General features: G+C 37.5%; 1 protein-coding gene across 1 annotated transcript; it reads left to right on the top strand.

Annotated features, from left to right (window-relative positions):
• The first annotated feature begins 3,692 nt into the window (after window positions 1–3,692).
• Window positions 3,693–25,161, top strand: HEXO1 (beta-hexosaminidase 1). Its single transcript, XM_088212960.1, has 15 exons — window positions 3,693–4,350; window positions 4,441–4,524; window positions 4,649–4,684; window positions 5,316–5,427; window positions 5,531–5,601; window positions 5,743–5,873; window positions 6,613–6,629; window positions 6,887–6,935; window positions 7,667–7,767; window positions 21,888–21,947; window positions 22,919–22,952; window positions 23,783–23,881; window positions 23,957–24,016; window positions 24,129–24,379; window positions 24,775–25,161. Exons 1-15 carry the CDS (start codon window positions 3,982–3,984, stop codon window positions 24,948–24,950), a joined length of 1,650 nt encoding a protein of 549 aa, XP_088069086.1. The 5' UTR covers window positions 3,693–3,981; the 3' UTR covers window positions 24,951–25,161.
• Window positions 25,162–26,392: the final 1,231 nt, after the last annotated feature.

The following is a 26,392-nucleotide window of genomic DNA, read 5'->3' as shown; positions in this document are numbered from 1 at the left end:
GTTAGTAATAATAATAATTCATTATTTTTTACAATAGATTATGTAGATTATTTGATTTATCATACTATTATCACATCTTTACATATAACTATATTAATCTTAATAAAAATGTCACTTAGATGCACGTGGTTTCAAGTTAATACTAGATAAAAATAATTTTAGTTTTAATTTTTCCGTGATGGCCTAATGTGAGGTGATACTCGTGATGGTTTGGCTTGAGATGCATTTTATTTATCTATTTTCTAAATGTTATGATTATATGAGTTATTTTTTATTAGCATTAAAAATGTATTATATTACGATATGGTAACGTTTAATAGTTTAATGAATTTTCAAATTATTTGATATCATAGTTAAAAAGTTATTTATAATTAATATTTTTATAATTTATTAATTAATATAATTCGTTTGGTATAAATAGTTTACAAGTTTAAACGATGCTAAAAAAGTTAAATACCATTTTACAATATTAAAAAACTATTTTCTAAAAAATTATATATTGCAATCATAAGTTATAAATGTTACAAATATCGTGGAACCTATAACACATGTGTGTTAAGTTATTGATGGAAGGAACAAGTTTATAAAAAAAATTCACCTTACTTACATTAAATTATTTATATTATTAAATAAAAATATTTACATCATATTTAATTAATTGATATATACTTAAGAAATTTATTAAGTATAATATTTACAGTCAACATATATACACTTGGTGTAACACCCAAAAATGAAATTGTAATGTAATTTAAAATTAATAAATATAATTTTTTATTATTTTTAAAATTTAATTTAGAGTAAAAATGAAGTAAAAATTGAAAGAGAATGAAATTGAAAACAATTTTAGAAAAAATTGGTAAAAATTTGGGTTATGAAATTATTTTTAAAAGAAAAATCAGAAACTGATTGTCAAATTGTAATTTAAAAAAGTTTTGCCACGTAGGACGCCCGGTCAAATGCTCTTGTCGCGTGACAGCGGACGCTGACGCAGTGCCACGAGAGAGGCCACGCAGGCGATCCGCGTGCTCGTGATCGAACGGTACAGATTCGTTCGTGCACGCACGGACGTTCCAGATGCATTCCCTCCCCAAATACGATCGAACGATCAGATTTGAACGCGATCGGACGGTCCAGATTAGATCGCGATGGACAGTTCAGATTCACTACCTATTTAATCGTGATCGGACGGTTCAGATCAAACGCGATGGACGACCAATATCAAAAGTGGACAGATATAAATAACCTCCATCCACACCAAACCCTAACCCTAGCTGCCAAACCCTCTCGTCGAAGAAGAAGACTCAGTCACCGGGAAGAAGATCGTTGCCACCCGCCGCTGGGAAGGAGACCGCTGCCACCCGCCGCCGGGAAGGAGATCGTTGCCACCCGCCGCTGGGAAGGAGACCGCTGCCACCCGCCGCCGGGAAGGAGACTGCTGCTACCTGTTGTCGCACCGAAGCCCTTTTCGATTGCCAAAAAAGGTAAAAATTTATCATTTTACTCAGAATTCAATTTTAAACACACTCATAACCAGATCGAAGCAAAATGACAGATCGATTGGCCGAAAAACTTGGGCAAAACATAGCGGCGACATCACGGGAAATTCTACAAAACGCTTCCGATGAGGCTCTTATTGATTCCCGTTATGCATGATTCTTTCATCATTGTGATCACCGTTTCCTTATCTATATGTTGACCTAACCAAAACACTCAACCGCAACGTGAACCGGATGAGCTGTCGCACTAGAGAGACCCGCCGCTGGCGAGTTTCGATTTTTTATATTTTTTCGGTCAATCGATACCCTTTAACATATTTTCTCTCAGGAATCAATGCAGAATCGACCGAAAACAATTGACCCGAGACGGACCACCCTTGCGGGCGGCAGCGCCGCTGCCGTGCTGAAATTCCAAAATTGGCCAAGTGGACCTTGAGATTGATTTTGGGTTTGTTTGGGATATTTATAAGTACTATTAATGCGTTTTAATTTCTGAAAAAAAAATTCAGGAAATCTGAAAATCGCCCGTATGCGTAATCGAACAGCTTAACTTTTCGGACATCAAATCGAATAAGAATCCTTCACCCAATTCCCTATCATAGAATTGAAGTCTAAATAAATAATAATATGGTATTTTGTGCGAATTTAAAAAATGTGTATAATTAATTACGGATTGCTAATAGAGACAGAATTGAAAATTATTTACTATTGTTTGTTGATTGTTTTTACAGTTTATAGACATGATGGTATCTTATTAATTTATTTTATGACTTTGAATGCATGTATGGTTTATTTTATGTGTTTATGGCTGAATTGGAAAAAATGAATGTTTAACGGTAAAAATTGTGTAATTAAGTGAATGGATGAAACGATAACCTTACTGGATATCCTGGGAGATGGTGGACGAACTAAATATATAGAGAACCCTATCGTAAACGTTGTCTCATACTGGACGGAGTATCGAGACTTGATAATTTGGTGTTCATAGCAGACGGGGTATGGGGACGGCTCGATTCACTCTCATATCGGACAGAGTATTAAGGTTTTGTAATTTCACGCTCATACTAGATGGGATATGAGGACGGCCCATAATAGAGAATGTTAAAGGAAATGGTTCACATGTAGCGGAGACATCCTTATGAACCCTCATGGATACCAATGGGCTGGTTAAAAGAGTGACAGTTATTGTTTGATTTATTGATGGTGGATACAGAATTATAATATGTGTTATATTGTTGATTATACATGAAATCATGATCTATATAATTTATTATTTGTATATGTTGTTTTAATAAATTCCACTACAGTAAGTGGACGGTAAATGATTTTATGATTGATAAATGAATTTACTACATTTAATGCTCAATTAGTGATTTTTGATTTTCTACCAACATTTATTTCTGTATCGGTGATATAATGTAATATCTTTACTGGGTAATGTATCTCATTCCTTATTTAATCATTTCAGATCAAAATAACCAAATTTCAGAGCCCGAACCGCACGAGTATTGCGAGTAGATGTTAATTTTCTTTATTTTCTGTTTATTTTCTTATTTATTGTATTTTTTGAAGACTGAATTGGTAAATCTTGAACATTTATTACGTTTATGTACTTAATTTATAATTTATTTTCTTTACATATTTTCGGAGTCGTTACACTTAGTAAAATAATTGATAATATTTTTTAAACAAGTGCATTTATATTATAATTAATTACTTGTATTATGTCTTACAAATAGAAAATTACTTGTAATATAGTTACATTTTTTATTGAATTCAACATTAGAACTAACATCATATTAAAAATAATCAATCATATTATGATTAATTAAATTTTTTGCACATCAAAACTTTTATAACTCCATAAATTAAATTATAACACAATAAATTTAGTAGTTTGTTTATTATTTATAATAAATTTAAGTTATTTATGAAAAACAAAATTTCAAAGTTAAACTTAAAAATCGAGAACCACCTATTATTCAATTCTATAAGGATGGTTAAAGGTTAAGATTGTATAATTTTATGATGGCTTTATACGATATATTGAGTTAAAGGTAAGATTTTGCAATAATAATAATTGTTCTTCTCTTAATAATTGCAATTATAACTAATGATTTTCTGTGACTTGTCGATGACGATAATTGTTCGTGTTTCAAAATAATATTTAAACGTGAAGATATTTATCCATTTCTAACAGGATCGAGTCAAAATGAAATAAGGTAAGGTCCGGACCCGATATTCGAACTGTTTGAATTCATGTCTGGACTTGGATTGTACCGGGAAAAAACTGCTCAGTAATTTTTCACTGTTCTCTGAGTGGATTTCATCTTCATTTAAAGGCATATCTTGTTCTTGTCCAATTTTCGGTGATTTGTTCCTTCAAATTCCCCTCATCTTTTTCAGTTCTCCCGCTCCTTCATACCGCTTAATATATTTCTTCTATCTGTTTATCCACCTAAGAGATCAAAACCCCGTATCAATGTGGCCATCTTCCTCAAGGTCACTCGCAGTCATCAAAATCCTTTTGATCGCACTCGCAGTTTTGCGCTCTTCATGGTTCATTTCATCTTCATCTGACCTCCTCGACGATTCTCTGGCCTACATATGGCCGCTGCCAGCGGAGTTCAGTTCCGGAAACAATACACTCTCCGTTGACCCCGCCCTCACTCTCTCCGTCGCCGGTAACGGAGGTGGTTCTCCCATTGTCAGAGCTGCATTTGAGAGGTATGTTAGGATTATATTCAAGCATACGGATTGGCTCTCCGCATTTAAGAATCTCAAGGGTAGAAGGGGATCGGCTTATGATATTACAAAATTGAAGATTGTAGTTCACTCGGGCAGTGAAGAGGTCAGTTGGGTGTTAGTGGAGAAAAAAAGTTATTTTGAATGTGATTCTCCTTTTTTTTTCTTTTGATTGGAAATTGGATTTTTCGTGTAGCTGCAATTGGGAGTCGATGAGAGTTATACACTGTTGGTCGCGAAGAATGATCAGAAGGCGATTTTAGGGGAGGCGACTATCGAGGTTTTTGTTGAGAATTTGAGACGCTTTTTTAGCTTTTATAGCGTAGTCAAGGATGATTTGGTGCGTACTCAGTTCCATTTTATGTGGTTAAGTCTCGGTGATGTTGATTTTCACTTTATTGCAGGCAAACACTGTTTATGGTGCAATAAGAGGATTGGAGGTCTGTATGACTACCTTTGGGTTCTTGTCAAATTGTGTTTATCCGTTTATTCATAGTTGTGTTTATTGTTCCCACTTGTTAGTTGGTTTGCTAAAAAATAACGTGTCCATCATGTGGGGATGGCAAGGAGGGATCTGGGGGAATGGGGGTTTCTGAAGGATCGTAGAATCTTGTTGCATGTATGACAGTAAACATAAGCAAGAGAGTTCAAGCGCAACTTAAAATGTGAAAAAGGAAAGACAGGTTGCATGTTTTATGCATTAGTGGTACGTGCTTTGAACCTCTGGAACATGTTATTCTAGGGGCAATAACAATGTGCTGTGACATAGATTATTTAGTGTCTCTCTGTTTAGCCAATGGAAAGTGGAGTGTACTGGCAAGTTTTGTGCATTTTGAGACGTAATACATTAGTTTGATTACCTACGACAATCACCAATTCATTTTTGTTACACGTTATTTTACCTATATAGGTTTGTATTCAGAAATTTGCATCTTGAAGTTTCATGTGATTGCTTTAGGTGCAAACACAGTTCATTGTTTTTCTCTTTAAACAATTGTTTGAAAGGATTGTGAAGCTTGTGATTTCTTGCAGCCATAAATCCATACTTACTAATCCTCTGTGCTGTTCCAGACATTCAGCCAATTGTGTACCTTTGATTACATAACTAAATCTGTTTTGATATACAAAGCACCATGGTACATCCAGGACAAACCAAGTTTTGCATTTCGCGGGCTTATGCTTGGTAAGCCTCAATCTTTTGGTTGGGTCATAGAATCAATTTACATTTCCTTATATAATAATATGATTGAAGAACCTACTATCGATTATATTTGCCTTTTTTGCAGATACATCACGACACTATTTGCCAATTGATGTTATTAAGCAGATAATTGAATCAATGTCATATGCTAAATTCGTAAGGAATTCTACCAGTTATCTTTTGTTTGTGTTGTATTTTGGAGCTGAAGTTCATTTGAATGCTCACCTGATTCTGCATTGTTTTCTGCTTTCCGATTATTCTACATGTAATTCTTTTGTTGAGAATTACATTTAGTAGAATGTCCTTCATTGGCACATTATAGATGAGGAGTCATTTCCTCTAGAAGTACCTACATATCCAAATCTGTGGAAAGGTGCATATTCAAAGTGGGAGCGGTATACAGTCGAAGACGCATATGAAATTGTCAGGTGAGAGTTGTCAAACTTGTTCAATATCAAAATCAGTTGGGCTTTTAAACTCCTTATCCAAAATTTTATCTGGGTTTTTCACCTATTTCTTTAAAGGAGAAGGTTTTACCTCTCTGTCAAATTGTAATATTATTCTATCTTGAATTTCTATATAATTGAGATTCCTTGATTTTTCTGTGTAATTTTTCAATTAACTGATTTTCACTGGATGAATATAAGCAAGATTTTGGCTCCATTTGACAGGCTTTTCGGTTGTTTGATTGTGTAGAAAATTGACACAAAATGTCCAAAGGTCCATAAATGATCATGCTGGTTTCAAACAGCTTTAGAATAAAAAGAAAAAATATGTATCGAATGATAAAATGCCGTTAGACCTACTTCTTGAATAGGATGAGAAAATAATGAGTAAATTTTTTCAGCAAACATAAGGTGTATAATCTGAATATTTTTAGTTTTCTAACTGAAAAATGGTAAATGTTCCCCAATAGTGTAGGTCAACTATATATTTTTTAATCTTTATTATCTTTTTGCTGTTTAATTTTTCCAATCTCTTCCACATTCTCATATATCTTCTCTTTTTTTTTTTTTGTTTTCATGAATAAACATTCCACGGTGATGTAGGTTAACTGTATATTTTTTTTATCTTTATTATCTTTTTGCTGTTTTTTTCTTCCATCCTCTTCTAAATGTCATAGTTGTCTTCTTTTTTATTTTTCATGTATCAACTATCAATATGAAGGTTTGCCAAAGCGAGAGGTGCGTTTTGTCTTTAGATATTCGTCAGAGATTCATTATTTGATTTATAACCAACACTTTCAAGAAAAATATCTAATCTGTACATAAGAAATTTGCTATTTTGTAATTAAACGGTAAATCGGGTGAATATGTTCTCTCAATGGGCAACAAAAAGTTACTCTATGATTGACTTAGATGAAGGGTCCCAGGCAGACGAGCATGAACTCTTTGTACATTTCACTTACTTCCCCGAAATGCCTTTTCATGGTTTATGGCAGGCATCAATGTTATGGCAGAAGTTGATGTCCCTGGCCATGCTGAATCATGGTAAACTGTTCTCATTCTTAACTCTAATAGATGTATGCTGAAACCTGGCTATTTTTTTGAGTATTTCTTTCTCAAAAACTCATTTCAATAACATGGGATTTGCTGAATTCATATTTCCTAACTTTATGAGGAAAAGAGTTAATTTTTGGCCTTTGATAACTTTAACCTGTTCATTTAAATGCATCTTTCAAGGAAAGTATGGTGAGTGAATATGCACATCTTTTTCACTTCTTTAGAGTAAGTTTCAAATGGTTTTTGCATCTTCTGGTGGGAATTTTTGGCCTCATGTAGCATATGAAAATACTTGTTGAGCTTTAATTTCATATATTCATTTATGTTTGTCCATAAAAACTTACGTACCATATTATGGATTTATGTAATACTCAAGTATAAATAATAATAAGTTTCTAGAAAACATTAAAACAATTTTTTTTCAAAGTCATGAATTTTGAAAATGAAACATGTACGAAAAAGAGCCTTAGCTTGTAAGTGGCCAAATAAGTAGAAATTCTAAGTTCTAGAATTTATTTCCAAATTCATATGTTTCTTTGCGTGTGCTGCAATTGTCTAAAGGTTTGAGAATGGAAGGTTGATTGTGAATTGGAAATATGGGAAGATGTACATATTTCTCACTTTGTATCTCATTACATGACTAGTTGTTCTCTTAATTGATCTATCGTAACTATTTTTTGCTGTGTGGAATTTAAAATTGTTATCTACTTTTTCTGCAGGGGGACTGGATATCCTGATCTCTGGCCTTCTCCTTCTTGTAGAGAGCCTCTTGATGTTGCAAAAAATTTTACTTTTGATGTGATTTCCGGCGTTCTAACAGGTAATTGTTTTTCATATTTATGTTATGAGATCTGTGAATTGGTTTTTAATTTGATTGATAATTAAGACCCCGAAATTTTTAGAAATCATGTTTCACAGAATCGCAGTTTTTCGATTCCTGTTGAATTCTTAAGTTTTTAGCATGATGATTTGAAGTTTCTCTCCAATAGTTTTTACTTTATTCTTCTTAGTAAATCTGTAACTGGAGCTCTAGCCTCTACCTGACCTAATATGGCAAGAAATCATAAGTAAGGAGTGCAAGTTAACAAGAATGGTGCACGAATTGAAACACCGTTACCTTTATGTGACAATATAAATTAACTGTACTCAGAGGTGATTTTTGGTATGAAGATATGGAAAACCATGTGGAAATTTGATTTCAGTACATGAACCCTTCTTCTACTCAGAATCATACTGTATGTATTTAAGCAAGAATATTCACCATAAGTATGTGCACACCTACATGCTGCATTCTTGCTTTATTTCATGTGCTTATTGACTCAACCAAATGGTGGTGCAAAATAAAAAAACAAATGATAGGGTGTTCGTTCTTTTAGTGATTCTCTCAAGTTTTTGATTTATCCATTGAAACCTTAGGAGTTAGTTACTTCTGTTGTTGTGAAGTAGGGTTGTATGTTATTGTTAAAGAAAGTGTAAATTTGACTAAATGGTATAAGGGTAAAAGTACACCTTATGTAATTAAGTGTAATTATCCATTTCTTTTTGTATCATAGAACTTGTATATATAAGGGTGTAATGTTCAATAAAATAGAAATCAACCATTCTTGATATGATATCAGAGGCTTAAGTTAAGAAACCATAAATTCTTTTGCAATTCGTATTTGACCTTCATTCTGAAATAAGAAACCTTAAAGGAGGCCAACCTTTATTGTTTGCCACCACCTTAGCAGCCATCTTAGAGTGGCCATCTACACCAAGACCAACCTTCATCACCGGATCTAGCTCCTCAACTATGACCCAACTGTGCAGCTAATCTCTGTTCGTGCACAGCCCAACCACAGCCATGCTGCAATCACACAACTAGAACCGGTCCAACGCAGCTGCATTGCCACCATTTGCGCATCCCTTCGTTGTGGAAATCTAGCCGCACTGCTCCTCTCCGTGCTGCCCCAACATAGTTGCAAATCTGTCTGTCTGAATCTCTTTGTGCATTGCTTACAAGACTGTCCGCTCCATTATTCCAAATATGTTTTTTTTTTTGAAATAAATTATTCCAAATATGTTTACCTAACACAGCCACCACTCTCTTCCACTACATCTGTTAGCATCTATCTGGGAGTTGTTGTATCTTCCACTACTCCTAGGACAACCGACTGGGAGTAAGCCTTGCTTGACTGCACATTGCAATCCTTCCTCCTACTAGTTCCAGATTGTCTATACATCACAACAAGCTCTGTCTATCCACATCACAACCAGTTTGTCTATTCCAAGCGGCTCTCATGGCCGGGCGCACATAGACATGCATCCTCCTGGTAAAATCTTTTCTATAATTTCTTTTTTAGTATTAATTGTGTAACGACTCCGGAAATTAAAAGGAAACGTATATATAAAATTTTAAGTGCGGAAGTGAAATAAAATATTACGATTAACATTTCTTATACAATAACCAAAACGTATTAAACGTATGAAAAAATAAGTTAACTAAAATAAATACTAGAAATGAATACTATAAGGAAAACTATAAAATCTTTAAGCATCTACTCGCCGTTTTCCTGCGGAACGGGTTCGGAAACCAAATCCTCCTGATCTGAAATGGTTAAGTAAGGAATGAGTTACACTATCGCAGTAAAGATGTCACATTATCTCACTATCACAGAAGTAAAGGTTGGTAGAAAACAAAAATGACCAATGGAGCATAATTTATGACAAACTCATTTATCAATAATAAAACCCTTTACTGTCTACTTATTTCGGTGAGATTCATGAAAATAACTTATGAAAACAATAACATTATAATATCATGAATCATACGCACTCTGTAACATAACACATGTGATACTTTTAATATTTCAATTATCAGGTAATAAATTTCCTCTTTTACCAGCCTACCAGTATCCATGGGGATCCATAGGGGCCCCCGCTACACGTGAACCATTCACTTTAATAAATTAACTCCAGAGCCGTCTCCATACCCCGTCCGGTATGGACACCAAAATCATAAACCTCAATACCCCGTCCGGCATGAGGGTGAAGCGGGCCGTCCCCATACCTCATTCGGTATGAGCGCCAAAACATTTAAAGTCTCCATACCCCGTCCGGTATGAGAGATAACGTTCCCGGTAGGGTTCCCTATGGAGCCGGTCCGTCCACCATCTCCCAGGACATCTAGTGAGGCTGTCGACTTATCCAGTTATCAATTCACATGCATTTTCTATTCTTTTCTTAATTTTCTGTTTCTCACATAATCATGAATATTTAAACCAGTAACGAGCATCCAACAATGCAGGCATATCATCAGATTCACAAAATCAAGCAGTAGTGAAGTAAACAGTGATTCATGCATTTAAAACCATAAAATAAATAGATCAGACACCATAATACCTTTAAAACTGTAAAATAACTAAAGCAGCAACTGACCGAAAATATATCAGATTTGGGCTCCATTAGCAACCCTAATCAATTATACATATCTATTAATTCATAAAATACCGTTTTATCATTTATTAAGCTTTAATGCCGTGATAGGAAATAGGGTGAGAGATTCTTACTTGATTCGAAATCTAAAATCGGTTTTTCACTTTGCCTACGGGTAGTCTTTAGATTTTCTGAATTTTTTTTCGGGAACTAAAACACACTTCTGGTATCTGCACATGTCCCCAAAAAACTCCAAATCAGACCCAGGGCTCCCTCGGCCAATTTCGGGATTCCGGCACGGCGGCTCCGCTGTGCTCCGGCGACGGCGATCCGCCTCAGGTTGGCCGTTTTCGGCCGCTTTCGGCCGAATTCGGCCAAACTTGCATTGGTTCCTATGATAAAATACACGTAAGGTCCTCGGTGGGCCGAAAAAACTCAAAAAACTGAGACATACTGGCGGCGGAGCTCTCGGGTGCGGCGGCTCCTCCGGCGCGAGTCGCAATTTGGCGTTTTGCTCCGGTCAACCTGTAGAGGAAAGGATGGTGGTCACAGTGGTGTAAAAATTACATCGAACATGAATCGGGAAGGGCCTCATCGGAGGCAAAAATCGAGAAAATCCGCAGCGGTGCCGCTGGGCTTCGGCGGTGTTTTTCGGCCAATCGGTCGGTGGTTTGGCTCCGATTTGGCCACAGGGGGGTTCGGTATCGAAATCCGAGCCAAGGAGAGAAATTTTACCTCGTTTGGCAGTCGGAAAGTGCTCCGGTGCGGCGGCAGGTGGCGGCGGCAGGTGGCGGCGGTCGGTTCCTCTAGTGGCTGGGCTGTCTTCTCCGGCGAGGGCTCTGGCGGCCAGGGTTTGGGGTTGGGTGTATATGAGATTATTTATAACCTTCCCCTTTTAATCTGAGCCGTCCATCACGATTTAATATGAACCGTCCGATCATGATTAAATTGGAAATGAATCTGGGCCGTCCATCGTGATGCGATCTGGGCCGTCCGTGCGTGATTCAATCTGGGCCGTCCGCTTGCGGGGGAACGGATCTCAGCCGTCCGATCGCGTGCACGCGGATTGCCCATGTGGCCCGTTCCGCGTGGCCTTCCTGCGTCAGCGTCTCTGCCACGCGGCGTGTCCTGGTTGGCTAGAGCCGCTGACCGGGCTGCTGACGTGGCTGCGGACGTGGCATAATTTTTCTAAATTGTGTTTTGACATTCGGTTTTCGATTTTCTTTTCAAAAACACATCAGAATCCAAATTTTCACTCATTTTTCCTAAAATTGTTTTCAATTAAACCTCAAAAATAATTTTACCCATTTTTATCATTATTATTATTTTTATTTCTGTTAAATTAAATTAAATTAAATTAAAATATTTATATTATTACTTAAATAAATAAGTAAAAGAAAAATTAAAATAAAATAAAATTATCATAATTCCAATAATAATAATAAAAATAAAATTAGGGTGTTACAACTCTCTCCTCTTTAAAGAAATTTGGTCCCCCAAATTTGTCTCTTACTCCTGGTCGAACAAATGGGGATACTGGGCTCTAAAGTTTGATTCTAACTCCCAGGTAGCCTCCCTTGGCGTGTGGTTCTGCCACACGACCTTTACAAATGATATTTCCTGGTTGCGGAGTATTTTACTCTTTCGGTCCGTGATACTGACTGGTACTTCCTCATAAGACAAGTCCTCTTGGAGTGGAAGTGGTTCATGAGTCAAGACATGAGAGGGGTCCGGATTGTACTTACATAACATGAACACATGGAACACATTGTAGACATTGGAGAGCTTTGGAGACAGTGCTAGTCTGTAGGCGGCAGTACCAATCCTATCCAAAACTTCAAATGGTTCAATAAATCGGGGGTTCAGTTTTCCTCTCCTGCCGAATCTACTAATTGCCTTGAAAGGAGTGACCTTAAGGAACACCCGGTCGCTTTTCTCAAACACTAAATCTCTCATCCGGGTGTCCGCATAACTCTTCTGCCTGCTCTGAGCCGTCTGAATGTTCTTTCTGATTTTAACTATTTTAGACGTGGTCTCCTCCACCAATTTCGGGTCAAACAATTTTCTGTCGCCCACTTCTTCCCAACAAATCGGCGATTTGCATGGGCGCCATATAATGCCTAATACGGAGCCATACTAATGCTCGCTTGGTAGCTGTTGTTGTAGGCAAATTCTATCAGGGGTAGATAGTCGTCCCAATGGCCCCGGATTGTCCTTTCTGACTGTCCATCAGTCTGAGGATGGAAGGCAGTATTGAGAGACAACTTTGTTCCCATGGCCTGCTGAAAGCTACTCCAAAACCGAGAAGTGAACCTGGGGTCCCTGTCGGATACCACTGTCACTGGAACTCCATGCAATCTGACTATTTTCCGGATATACATTGTTGCCAACTTGTCTAAGGGATCAGTTATCCTGATGGTTAGGAAGTGGGAAGACTTGGTAAGCCGGTTAACGATTACCCAGATGGCGTCATGTCCTGAACATGCCTTGGGTAATCTCGTTACGAAGTCCATGGTGATATGTTTCCACTTCCACTCCGGGATCGGTAAAGGCTGAAGTAACCAGCCTGGACGTTGATGCTCTGCCTTGACCCGCTGACATACTAAACATTTAGATACAAAGTCAGCTATGTCCCTCTTCATCCCATTCCACCAAAACTAGGGTCGCATGCTTTGGTACATTTTGGTGCTTTCGGGATGCATGGCCAACTTCGAGCTATGGGACTCTGTCATGATCTCTCTCTTTAACTCGCTGTCGTCTGGGACACACACCCTATCCTAAAATCGGGGTAACTCATCGGCAGAGACTCAGAATTCTGAGCTCACTCCCTGTTTTGCATCATTCTTGCGGGCTACTAGAGCGGGGTCAACTGACTGGGTTTCCTTTATTCTCTGTATCAACTCGGGCTGGACGGTCAGACAGCCCAAACATGCGACTCTCATTAGGTCCTGAAGTCGAACCTGTTGTGTGGCTCCAATCTGCCTGCGTTCTTAAATCATCAAATGGGCTAAGATACCTGCACTTTTGCTGCTGAGAGCATCTGTCACCACGTTGCCCTTACCCGGATGATACAAGATATCACAATCATAGTTCTTAAGGAGTTCCATCCACCTTCTCTGACGCATGTTGAGATCCTTTTGAGTGATTATGTGTTTCAAACTCTTATGATCGGTATAGATCTGAAAGGTCTCTCCGTATAAATAATGGCGGCAGGTTTTCAAGGCGTGTATGATTGCAACAAGTTCCAAGTCATGGGTGGGATAATTCTTCTCATGATTTTTTAACTGTCTGGACCCATAGGTTATGACCTTACCATGCTGCAGTAGGGACACAACCCAGGCCTAGATAGGAGGCATCACTATAAACTGTATATCCCTCCGATCCACTCAGTAAAGCCAGCATGGGTGCAGTGGTCAGCCGCTCCTTTAATTCTGAAAAACTTCTCTCACAGTCCTCATTCCACTCAAATTTGACATTCTTCTTTGTGAGTCGGGTAAGGGGAGCTGCTAGACTAGAGAATCCTTCAACGAACCTGCGGTAATAACCTGCTGTTCCTAGGAAGTTACGGATTTTCTTAACTGATGTCAATTTCTCTCAGTCAAGTACCGCTTAAACCTTTTCGGGATTCACTGATACTCCTTCTTTCGATATGATGTGCCCTAGGAAGGCGGTCTGCTCAAGCCAGAATCCACACTTACTCAACTTTGCATATACCTTCTTTTTTTTTAGAACCTGTAAAACTTGGGGTAGATGGTGAGCATGCTCTTCTCTGTTTTTTGAGCAGACCAAGATGTCATTGATGAATACGATAACAAATTGATCCAAGAATTCTCTGAAAACCCTGTTCATCAGATCCATAAAGATGGTCGGGCGTTGGTTAGCCCAAATGGCATGACCAGGAACTTATAGTATCCGTACCGGGTTTGAAAGGCCGTTTTGGGGATGTCTTCTGTTCTTATTTTCACCTGATGGTAACCTGATCGCAGGTCTATTTTGGAGAAGACCTGCGCACCCTGCAACTGATCGGAGATGTCATCAATTCTGGGAAGGGGATATTTGTTCTTGATTGTGACCTTATTCAATCCTCTGTAATCAATACACAGCCTGAACGTTCCATCTCCCTTCCTAACGAAAGTGACTCCGGCACCCTAAGGAGACACTCTGTGTCTAATAAAACCACTGTCTTGTAATTCAGTGATCTGTTTTCTCACATCTTTCATATCAACGCGGCTCATGCAGTAAGGAGCAACCGAAATGGGCTGGGTACCTGGTTGTAGGTCTATAGTGAACTCAACTTCCCTGTCCACTGGTAGTTCGGGTAGTTCGTCCGAAAACACATCTGGAAAGTCTCGGACTACCGAAATCTCTTGAATACAAATTTCCTTCTTGGGTTTGCCTAGTTAGAGAAAATAGCCAGGTTAAAGTACTTGAAAATTAAAAAAATTTGCCATCAAGTAATAAGTATCAAATGATTTTATTAATTTGTAAATGACTCCTCATTAGGAGGATTAAATATAACCTTCTTGTTAAAGCAATCTATGGTGGCATGATACGTCGCTAGCCAATCCATCCCTAAAATTACATCAAAATTCTCCATGTCTAACCCAATTAGGTCTACACTCAGTTTCTTATTTGCTATCTCCACGGTACAAACCCTGTAGATAACTTCCCCTAATATTGTTTCACCACCAGCAGTAAACACAAATAACATTGAATCAAGTTTATCAGGTGATACATTAAGTTTGGATGCAAAAACACGTGAAACAAATGAATCCGATGCACCAGTGTCAAATAAAATATAAGCAATATGGTTACAGATAGTGTACATACCCTGTACTACGTCCGGGTCGGCATCGGCATCCTGCTGTGTGAGGTTGTAAACTCTGCCCTGAATAGGAGGTCTTCCTTGGTTCAGGTTCCTCGGGCACTCTCTCGCATAGTGCTGGGCACTACCACATATGCGACAGGTGTTGTTGAGGCGATAGCATGGTCGGTCCCCGTGATCCCTGCCGTAGTACTGACAGATCTTGCCACGTGCTGCCCCTGGAGCCTAAGGGGGAGTCTGGATCGCTGGTCTGGGCCTCTTATTTTGTTGGACAAACGTAGTAGGTGCTGGTCTGCGGGGTGGAGCTGAGGGTCTATGACTCCCTGCTGACTGAGGAAGGGTGTTGAAACTCCTCTCCACGATCTGCGCCTTTGCCAGAGCGGCTGAATATGTCTTGAGCTCTAGTACCAATAAGTGCAGCTTGATCTCTAGGCGGAGGCCCCACTGGAACCTCCTAACCTTCCTGCCCTCATCTATTAATGTCTCAGGGGAGTATCGGCCCAGCTCTAGGAACTTACGAGCATATTCCGATACCGTCATGTTTCCCTGGACCAGCTGGACAAACTCCATCTTCTTTAGATGTCGGATGTGCTCGGGGAGGTACTCCGCATGAAAGGCTGCTAAAAATTGCTCCCAAGTGATTGGTGTAGGCAGGGTGGTCTGCTTGAGCTCCCACCAACGACCTGCTTCCCCCACCAGCATGTAGGAAGTAAGGGTAACCCTCTGCTTGGGAACCACTCCTAATGTCTTGAAAGCCTTCTCTGTCTCCGCCAACCAGTACTGGGCATCTTCGAAAGAGGATTCCCCTGCAAAAGTGGAAGGGTTCAGTCTCCTGTACCTCTTTACGTAGCCTGGGTCAATCAGGGAAGGAGCTGGGTCCCGTGGAAGAGGGACTGAGCCGGGCTGAGGATAGACTGAGGGATCCTGTGGTGGCACCTGCTGATATAATGGGGGCACTAGATTGTATTGTGGCGGTGCCGGGTAGTACTGTGGTTGGGGCACCGGATTATACTGCGGCGGCGGTGCCGGGGGGTACTGTGGAGGAGCAGGCTCGTGCCGGGGTGGCTTGGGATCCGCTCACTGTAACGGTGGCTCAACCTGTGGTAGTGGGGGAGGGTCGGGTAACTCCCTTCTCTCCTTTCGGCCTGGCTGGGCAGCAATGATCATTTCTAGTATTTCAAATATTCTGTCCACATCTTTCCGAAGTGAATCATCCCGAGCTGCTCGGTTTAGTGGGGGTCTTCCTCTCCTCATCTCTCTGCATAAGCATTTCATAAGGAAGGGTTGAGTAACGATTAATCGGTTGATATTTGTCTAAATATTATTGTGTAAGGGACGAGTCCGAGGAACGCGGCTCTGATACCAACTGTAACGGCCCCGGAAATTAAAAGGAAACGTATATATAAAATTCTAAATGAGGAAGCGAAATAAAATATTGTGATTAACATCGTTTACACAATAACCAAAACGTATTAAACGTATGAAAGAATAAGCTAACTAAAATAAATATTAGAAATGAATACTATAAGGAAAACTATAAAATTTTTAGGCATCTACTCGCCGTATTCCTGCGGAACGGGCTCGGGAACCAAGTCTTGCTGATCTGAAATGGTTAAGTAAAGAATGAGTTACACTAGCTCAGTAAAGATGTCACATTATCTCACTGTCACAGAAGTAAAGGTTGGTAGAAAACAAAAATGACCAATAGAGCATAATTTATAACAAACTCATTTATTAATAATAAAACCCTTTACTGTCCACTTACCTCAGTGAGATTCATGAAAACAACTTATGAAAATAATAACATTATAATATCATGAAATCATACGCACTCTGTAACATAACATATGTTATACTTTTAATATTTCAATAATCAGACAACAAATTTCCTCTTTTACCAGCCTACCAGTATTCATGGGGATCCATAGGGGTCTCCGCTACACGTGAACCATTCACCTTAATAACTTAACTTCAGAGCCGTCTGCATACCCCGTCCGGTATGGGCGCCAAAACCATAAACCTCAATACCCTGTCCGGCATGAGGGTGAAGCGGGCCGTCCCCATATCCCGTCCAGTATGAGCGCCAAAACATTTAAAGTCTCCATACCCCGTCCGATATGAGAGATAACGTTCCCGGTAGGGTTCCCTATAGAACCGGTCCGTCCACCATCTCCCAGGATATCTAGTGAGATTGTCGACTTATCCATTTATCAATTCACATACATTTTATATTCTTTTCTTAATTTTCTGTTTCTCACATAATCATGAATATTTAAAACAGTAACGAACATACAACAATGCAGGCATATCATCGGATTCACAAAATCAAACAGTAGTAAACTAAACAGTGATTCATGCATTCAAAACCATAAAATAAATAGATCAAACACCATAATGCCTTTAAAACTATAAAATAACTAAAACAGCAGCTGACCGAAAATATATCAGATTCAGGCTCCATTAGCAACCTTAATCAATTATACATATCTATTAATTCATAAAATACCGTTTTATTATTTATTAAGCTTTAATGCCGTGATAAGAAATAGGGAGAGAGATCCTTACTTGATTCGAAGTCTAAAATTTGTTTTTCACTGTGCGTACGGGCAGTCTCTAGATTCCCTAAATTTTTTTCTAGGAACTGAAACACACTTCCGGTACCTGCACATGTCCCAAAAAAACTCTAAATCAGACCCAGGGCCTCCTCGGCCAATTTCGAAATTCCGGCACGGCGGCGGTGGCGCCGCTTTCGGCCGAATTCGGCCAAACTTGCATTGGTTCCTGTGATAAAACACACGTAAGGCCCTTGGTGGGCCGAAAAAACTAAAAAAATCGAGACTTACCGGCGGCGAAGCTCTCGGGTGCGGCGGCTCCTTCGGCGCGAGTCGCGATTTGGCATTTTGCTCCGATCAACCTGTAAAGGAAAGGACGGTGGTCACAGTGGTGTAAAAATTACATCGAACGGGAATCGGAAAAGGTCTCATCGGAGGCAAAAATCTAGAAAACCCGCAGCAGCGCCGCTGGGCTTCGACGGCGTTTTCCGGTCAATTGGCCGGTGGTTTGGCTTTGATTTGGACACAGGGGGGTTCAGCATCGAAATCCGAGCTAAGGGGAGAAAATTTACCTCGTTTGGCGGCGGTCGGTTCCTCTGGTGGCTGGACTGTCTTCTCCGGCGAGGGCTCTGGCGGGTAAGGTTTGGGGTTGGGTGTGAATGAGATTATTTATAACATTCCCCTTTTAATCTGAGCCGTTCGCACGCGTGCAATCTGAGCTGTCCGCGCGCGCGGGAACAGATCTCAGCCGTCCGATCGCGCACACGCGGTTCGCCCACGTGTCCCGTTCTGCGTGGCCTTCCCGTGTCAGCGTCTCTGCCACGCGGCGTGTCCTGGTTGGCCGGAGCCATTGACCGGGCTGCTGACGTGGCTGCGGACGTGGCGCAATTTTTCTAAATTGCGTTTTGACCTCCGGTTTTCGATTTTTTTTTTCAAAAACACCTCCATAATCCGAATTTTCACCAATTTTTCTCAAAATTGTTTTCAATTAAACCCCAAAAATAATTTTACCCATTTTTATCATTATTATTATTTTTATTTCCATTAAATTAAATTAAACTAAATTAAAACATTTATATTATTACTTAAATAAATAAATAAATAAAAATAAAATAAAATAAAATGATAATAATTCTAATAATAATAATAAAAATAAAATTAAGGTGTTACAAATTGTACATAAAATTCTTAAAGGATGTCGAAAGTAACATCCCAAAATACTGAAACACATTTCCACATGGGGAACATCACCAGTGAATTTCAGTTAATGCAGACAGTCTATAATTTTACAGGAAATAATTATCTGGGCTGGTCCTATTAAGTCAGACCATCCTCAAAGGGGTATACACAAATGAGACAATCTAGAGATATAAAGTAAAACTAGTAGTAAAAGACTATACATAGACTTATAAGATAGACTACCAGAAGATATTCACACCTTTAGCTAAGATGAACACTATGCGGATCTTATTGTCATTAACTACTCACTTTAATTGACAACTACAATAATTTGATGTGAAACATATCTTCCTACATAGAGACCTAGAAAAGAATTTTACATGAATATTTCACTACGTTCTAATAAAAAAGTAAGACTATATAAGGTATGTAAACTGAAAAAAAAAAATACTATTTAAACTCAAGCAATCGCCAAAAGCATGGTTTGGTAGGTTTGCAAAGGGAATAATAAACCTGAGATTTAAGCAGATTTAAGGAGACCACATTCTATTTATCAAGTACTCAAAGACAAGGAAAGTTACAGTTCTCTGTTAAGACAAAAATAGGATGTTGAGACATGTACTCGCGGTTAATTTAGAAAATTACAAGAAAGATATGAGTTAGATAGAGAGCAAAAATAGGATGTTGAGACAAAAAGAGGAGGGAAAAGAAGACATTAGAGAGGTAAGAAAGAAGAATACTGAGGAAAAGTGCAAGAGAGAAAGAGAGGCTGAAAGTTTATAAAAATACTTCTGATAGATTACTTGCCATATTCAAGTACAATGGAAAGCTTAAATACATGAAATGATGCATGAACAATCTTCCTAGAGCATCTACTATCCACCATAAAAGTTGGAAGGATGCAAGAAACTCGATGTTCATTGAATGCATGTGGAAGAAGAGTCGGGTTCTAAGAATTAAGGTTTTGAGAGGTTTAAATACCCTTCCAACAATCATGACACGTGTCTCCTAGGATTCCATGGATGTCTACCAGGTAGCTTTCACACCTTCTGGGTGGGAAACCGACTTGTTTCTCTGCTCTGACGCGTGTAAACCCTTATGGGTTGTGATCCTCTCCACTCTGTTCCATTTTTCTCCTTCTGCTCCCCTGCAGATCTTGTGCTACTCTGCTTATTTTTCTCCGGTTGCAACTGGGTCTCAAGACTCTCCTATTACGTTGGTGACATTATTGTAATATGAGATGATGAAAAAGAAAAATTAACAGTAAAATAATACATGGCAAGAGAATTTAAAATCAAGAAATTAGGTAAGTTGAAATATTTCTTTGAAATTGAAGTCCCCTACTCAATTCTAGATCTTTATTTCTCAATAGAAATACATTCATGACCTGTTGAGAGATACTGATAAATTAGCATATTAACCAATTGGTACTCCTATTAACCTTAATTATAAATTAGGAATAGCAAAAGAAAATGTGCCAATAGATGAAGAAATATACTAAAGATTAGTTGGGAGATTGATTTACCTATCTTACATTAGACCAAATATCACTTATGTAGTGAGTGTTATAAATCCGTTCATACACAGGCCAAATAAAATGCAGTTACAGATGCAAATTATGTAGGGTTAGTTGTAGACAAAAGATCTAACATAGAATATTGTACCTTCTTAGGGCAACCTAATTACTTGGAGAAGTAAGAAGCAAAACATAGTTGCTAAATCAAGTACAGAATTGAAATTCCATACGATGATTCAATGAATATATGAACTATTATTAATAAGAAGAATTTTAGAAGATATAAGAATCAAGTAGAAAAGTTCTATTCGCCCATACTGTGACAACAAGTCAATCATAAATATTACACACAAGCCAACACAATACGACTGGAACAAACATATTGAGATCGGTAGACACTTCATCAAAGAAAAACTTGATAGTAGTCTAATATGTACTGTATACATATCTGCCAATTCACAACTAGTGGATGTATTGATTAAAGGTTTGAGCAATCCAATATTTTAAACTCTTATTAGTAAATTGAGCATGAACAATATCTATTCTCTATCTTGAAGGCAGTGTTAAATAAAGTGTAAATTAGATTAAATGGTATAAGGATAAAATACACCATATGTAAGTTTTATCTACTTCATTTTCTATCATAGAAAACCCATATATATTATATTGTGGTATTCAATAAAATATAAAAAAACTATTCTTGACAGTTACCATTTGAATATAATATATAATAATAAGTTGAACGCCTTTAAATTCTTTGGCTTAGTATCAAAGCTAAAGTCCTGGGTTTGAATCTTGAAAACATTAGGCCTCCTTTGAGTACTATTACTCACCCTTCCTTTGCTCATAGTTGGGCTTTTGAACTGTATGGAGTCCATCAATTTTCCTTTCTACTGCTTTTCCTACTTACATCATGCCTCCTTGTCTTTCCTTCGGTTGACTTCATAGTAAACATGACTTACATCATGTTTTCTAAGGGAGTTGGTAAGAAAATAATAAAAATTAGTAATATGCATTTTGCTATCAATTTAAGCTTTTGAAATTGTTTTTCGTCTCTAGTCAATGTTACTTGATTTATTGGCCTAAAAGTTTGATTTTTGCCAATGGAGCTATTGGAATTCAATCAATTAGGATCTAAAAGTTAACCAGCAGATCTTTATCCTTGTGTGCTGAGCTGATTGACATATTCTGTCCTTCATCCACCTTCTTAACGACACTGCCCCTATAATTATTTGGATATGGGTGATGTCTATACCTCATTGTATTTCTCCTAGGACATTACTTCTTGGCTTTTAGGAATGGAACTATGTTTCTCTTTAATTGCTGAATATCTTGTTAGTGGATTTTTTCCATTATTGTTTTTTCACAATTTTCCTGAACATATTATGGGTGGCCATGGTGTGTTATATCTTTTCTCCCAGGATAAATATTATTTAACTTTGTGCTTTTTGCAGACATGAGAAAGATTTTCCCATTTGAGCTTTTCCACCTAGGTGGTGATGAGGTCAATACCAGTAAGTTTATAAATTGCTTTCTGTTAGCTGGTGAAAGTTTTCTTACCTTTTCATTGACAAATATAATAAGCTTTTGAATTCTAAAAACTAAAGGGAAACTTTATTTGCAAATTATTATTCAAATGATTGCTATAAATTATGAGCTTTACTGTTGGTGTCCTATTAAAAATATATGTTGGTAACTGTGCTTCATAGAACTAAAGTTTTTTTAACTAGGGATCTAAGCTGCTAGTAATTTTATCCTGCTTGAGGTGACGTCATTCATTATTTCATCATATTGGATGCATATCGACTCCCTTTAGGAAAGGAATGGCTAGATGCAAGGAAAGAAGGAATTGTGGCTTTTATTATGTTTTAGTGATGGAAATAGCTGTATGGACCTCTAGAAGGCCTTGCTTATGTGATGCAGAGGTTCTTAATATTTAGGGAGTGTTGGGGAAAAAGAGAGAAGAATGTAGCATAGGTATGGAAAAAGATAACCTGGCTAAAAAGTTGTTCAAAACTTTCTTTGTTTACTTACCAAATTATGACAGCTAGACAACAAGACTAGTATTGGGTGGTATTTTTCGGACATATACATCTCAGCAGATGACAATGAGATATAGCAATATTGACATTATTGAAAATTATTTACACCTTTTCTACTTCAGTAACTTCATTAAATACCTCATAGTTTATATATTTTCACTTGAAGATTGAGGAACTAATAAGTAGTGACTCTATTGAATAAGTTGATAAAATAAGTTGAGTAAATGTATGCATAAATCAATGAGTTAGAAGCTGTCATAGCTGCTGACAACTTTTGAGCTCATGTCGATTGAATTAAAGTACTAATTGATTTTGTGATTCACACTTTTTCCTGACGGTAAAGTGTCTATATAAGTTTCCTCTTGTAAATCTCCTTTTCATGTTACTTGCTGCTTGCATGACTTATTTTGTTGATTACCACCAAATGGTTTACTTTTTGATAGGTTGCTGGAGCTCTACTCCACATGTGAAGCAGTGGTATGTCCTAGCTCTTTTTTTTAGTAATTCTCATTAACTATTGTCTGAAAATTCTGAAGCAAACAGCTATTTGGATCAATAAATGTCTGGCATCACATGTCTATATTTGTCCATCTTGGAGGACAAAGCAGAGCATTTAACTAATATAGTACCTTATCGAGTTTCTTTCCCATCAATTAGATAATTGTTGTTCAAATTCTATCATGGTTAAGCTTCATTCTGGAGTGGGTTATTATATTTAACTGCAAGTGCTTAGATGTATGTAATAAAATGTGTCTTTTTCGTTGTTTGGTTACTTTCATTTATTGGGTTTTACTTGGTTTCTGTTACTTAATTTCTTGCAGTCTATATGACATATGGATCTGGCAAAGCATAAAGTAGTTAGTTAGCTCACTGGCTTTGGCAGTTGGAACGATGTGTTGTGATGTTTCCTTGGCCTGCTTATTAGAAATTGGACAAGATAATACTGTTTGATTTGTCTACTCCTTTTCTATAAATTTTGGATTAAGTAATAGGTCTAATAATTTAATTGATGCATGAGGTAACTTAAAGTAAATAGCTTCTTGTGATAAATTTATTAATTTTGTTTACTAATATGCATACTATTTTATAGTATTAAAGAATACTGTAATAGTATAAAGCTATCCCTGTGGCAATTCAACCTTGGATTCATGTAAAGAGATTAGTTATCGCTTTCATTTCAATTCAAGCGCGTACGATTGCTTTCCGATAACTTTTTAGTTATTCATTGCAACTACTAAATATCATGTTTTAATGCCTTAGTCAAGAAAAGTTTCTATTTTGCTTATATTTGATTGATCAAAATGTAGGCTTCAGGATCGGAACATGAGTGCCGAGGATGCCTACCAATATTTTGTACTTAGAGCTCAAGAAATAGCTATTTCAAAAAACTGGACACCAGTCAACTGGTATGATTTACCAATATTTATTGCTGTCTTTCACCCAAAACAGAAGCACGCAACTGACAGAGTATTTCATCCTAGGGAAGAAACCTTCAATGTATTTGCAACAAAACTCAATCCAAAGACTGTGGTGCATAACTGGTGAGTCTGTGTTGCTCTGCTTCTTTTTTTTTATTTTCTTATTTTTTTAATTTTAATGTTGTCGAGTCAAATGGTCTTAAAATTACTTTTCCCTTTGTATATTGTGACATAGGTTGGGTGACGGGGTTTGTCCAAAGGTTGTGGCAAAAGGTCTCAGATGCATTTATAGCAATCAAGGATTTTGGTATCTTGACCATCTAGATACACCATGGGATAAAGTTTATACCGCTGAGCCACTTGAAGGGATAAAAAACACTTCACAGCAAGAGCTTGTGATTGGAGGGGAAGTTTGCATGTGGGGTGAGACAATTGACACCTCAGATGTTCAGCAGACAATATGGCCTCGAGCAGCAGCAGCTGCAGGTATCTCGTTTACCTTTCAACCAAGTGAAATCAGTAAAATCCAAAATATTGTTGAACATTCGGGGAATTTGTGGTTCTTTCTGCAACTGATTTGGGTACGTATTATGTTAGATATGATCTTGAGTAGTTCTGAACCTTATATTGGAATTTGAGAGACACATTTCATGGGAACTGCCTGTTTGCAACAAGTTTAGTTTCCTAACACTAACAAATTGTCCTGCTAGATATTCTTTGCTTCAAGTACAGTTTTTGGATGCCTTACATTTGGAGGGCAAGCAACCACTAGTTTGATGTCACTTAGTTTTAATTGCTAGCGATACTAAGTATGCATATTTTACCTCACCCAAGTTTTGCCGCTAACTGTTCTATTCCGCCCCATTTTCCCTTTCCTGTAGAGCGCTTGTGGAGCCCTAGGGAATCCATATCGACAGGAAATATCACATTGACTGCATTACCGCGGTTACATTACTTTAGATGCCTTCTGAATCAGCGTGGAGTTCAAGCTGCACCTGTCACAAATTTTTATGCAAGAAGACCTCCGGTTGGCCCTGGATCATGCTATGAGCAATAATTCTTCTTTCCCAGCTAAAGAATCCCGAGCTGCATTTCTCCGTTCCTGTATATGTAAGTGTTTGGAAATCTTCAGTGTCTTTAACAGTCAAGATTTCTAAAAATAATCCTAATTTATGGACGTAGATGATTTGAAATTTGGTTTCGAATTGAGATGCATGTTAAATTCTCTTCTGCTGTGATTTTGCATTGATCATGAAACCTTCAACACATTTCGGTCTTATCTCTCCTTATTTTATTTTCAATACCCAAAGAAGCTGTGGATCATCTGACATGATTAGAGATAGATAATCTAGGAAACCCTGCAATGACCCGTGAGAGAAATTGATGGCAACATAGGCCAAATCCTCCATTACCAATTGCTTGAATATTGCGCTTTAAATTTGACTTTTCTGTTTATGATTATACTTGCTGAACAAAAACCTCATTCATCACGGGTCCCTCCCCAAATGATCAAAGGGTAAAGAACAGGTCAAAATTTTGGGGGTCTACTAGTAATAGTACTCCAAGATATAGAAATTAGGACGGTGTGCCTGTAAAAGTTGCTGAGGTGGGCCAATATTGACCTATAAGACTTTGCCTTTTAGTCTACTTTATTTGTACATGTGCAATGTTGTCTTACTTGTTTTGCTTGTTAGAGTAATGAAAACAAAAGTTGCTCATGAAACATCTTTAACCACCCACCTTTGGTGATTATCAAAGAGGAGTAGGGGTAGTAGGGGGACCCCTGCAAATTGGGTGTTTGAGAGTCATGTGCCCTTGATTTCACTTATTATAATGTTGACTTCTTTTATATCTATATATATATATGTATATATATATATATATATTCTTCTGGGTTTAATAGATTGTGTATTATTATTTCTTTTTTTTATATTTTTTTTCTTTACTTGTTCTCGAGTGTCAAATTTTGCTTAATTTTAAGTAAACCATAAATACTATTATTTTAGTGAATTTGTAACATGGTGTTATTGATCTAGTAAATTTTTCTCTTTGAAATATAAAAGTTTTCAGTTCCATAATTAATTTACAGCCTTAAAACTCGACTCTTTTTAATAAAAAAAAATATAATAGTTGGTTAAAAAAATTTTAAAAACTAATGTAGAATTTAATTTAAGTTAATAACAGAAAGTTACAGTCATTACTGGTTTACTATATTTGTCTACCAGTTTCTATATATATATATATATATATTCCCTCTTTCTGTCCATATGGAGAGAGCCCACATATAATATATATGTATCCTTTGCTGCTTTTGCATTATAATAACTTAATCAACTAAAAATAAATATTCTTTAATAATTCAACACAATACTTAATTATCAATAATACAATCTTGTCAGTTTCTGCATAGACTTGTGTAATTTCTTCACTGTGCAGCATCATGGGGGATAACATCATGTCACTTTGTGATTATGCAATTTTCATGTCACATCTATAATT

This window comes from Carica papaya, chromosome 2, assembly GCF_054855325.1.
Source record: "Carica papaya isolate Zhongbai chromosome 2, ASM5485532v1, whole genome shotgun sequence".
Taxonomy (NCBI): Eukaryota; Viridiplantae; Streptophyta; class Magnoliopsida; order Brassicales; family Caricaceae; genus Carica; species Carica papaya.
The sequence above is the reverse complement of the archived record's forward strand: the minus strand, read 5'-3'. Positions and strand labels throughout refer to the sequence as shown.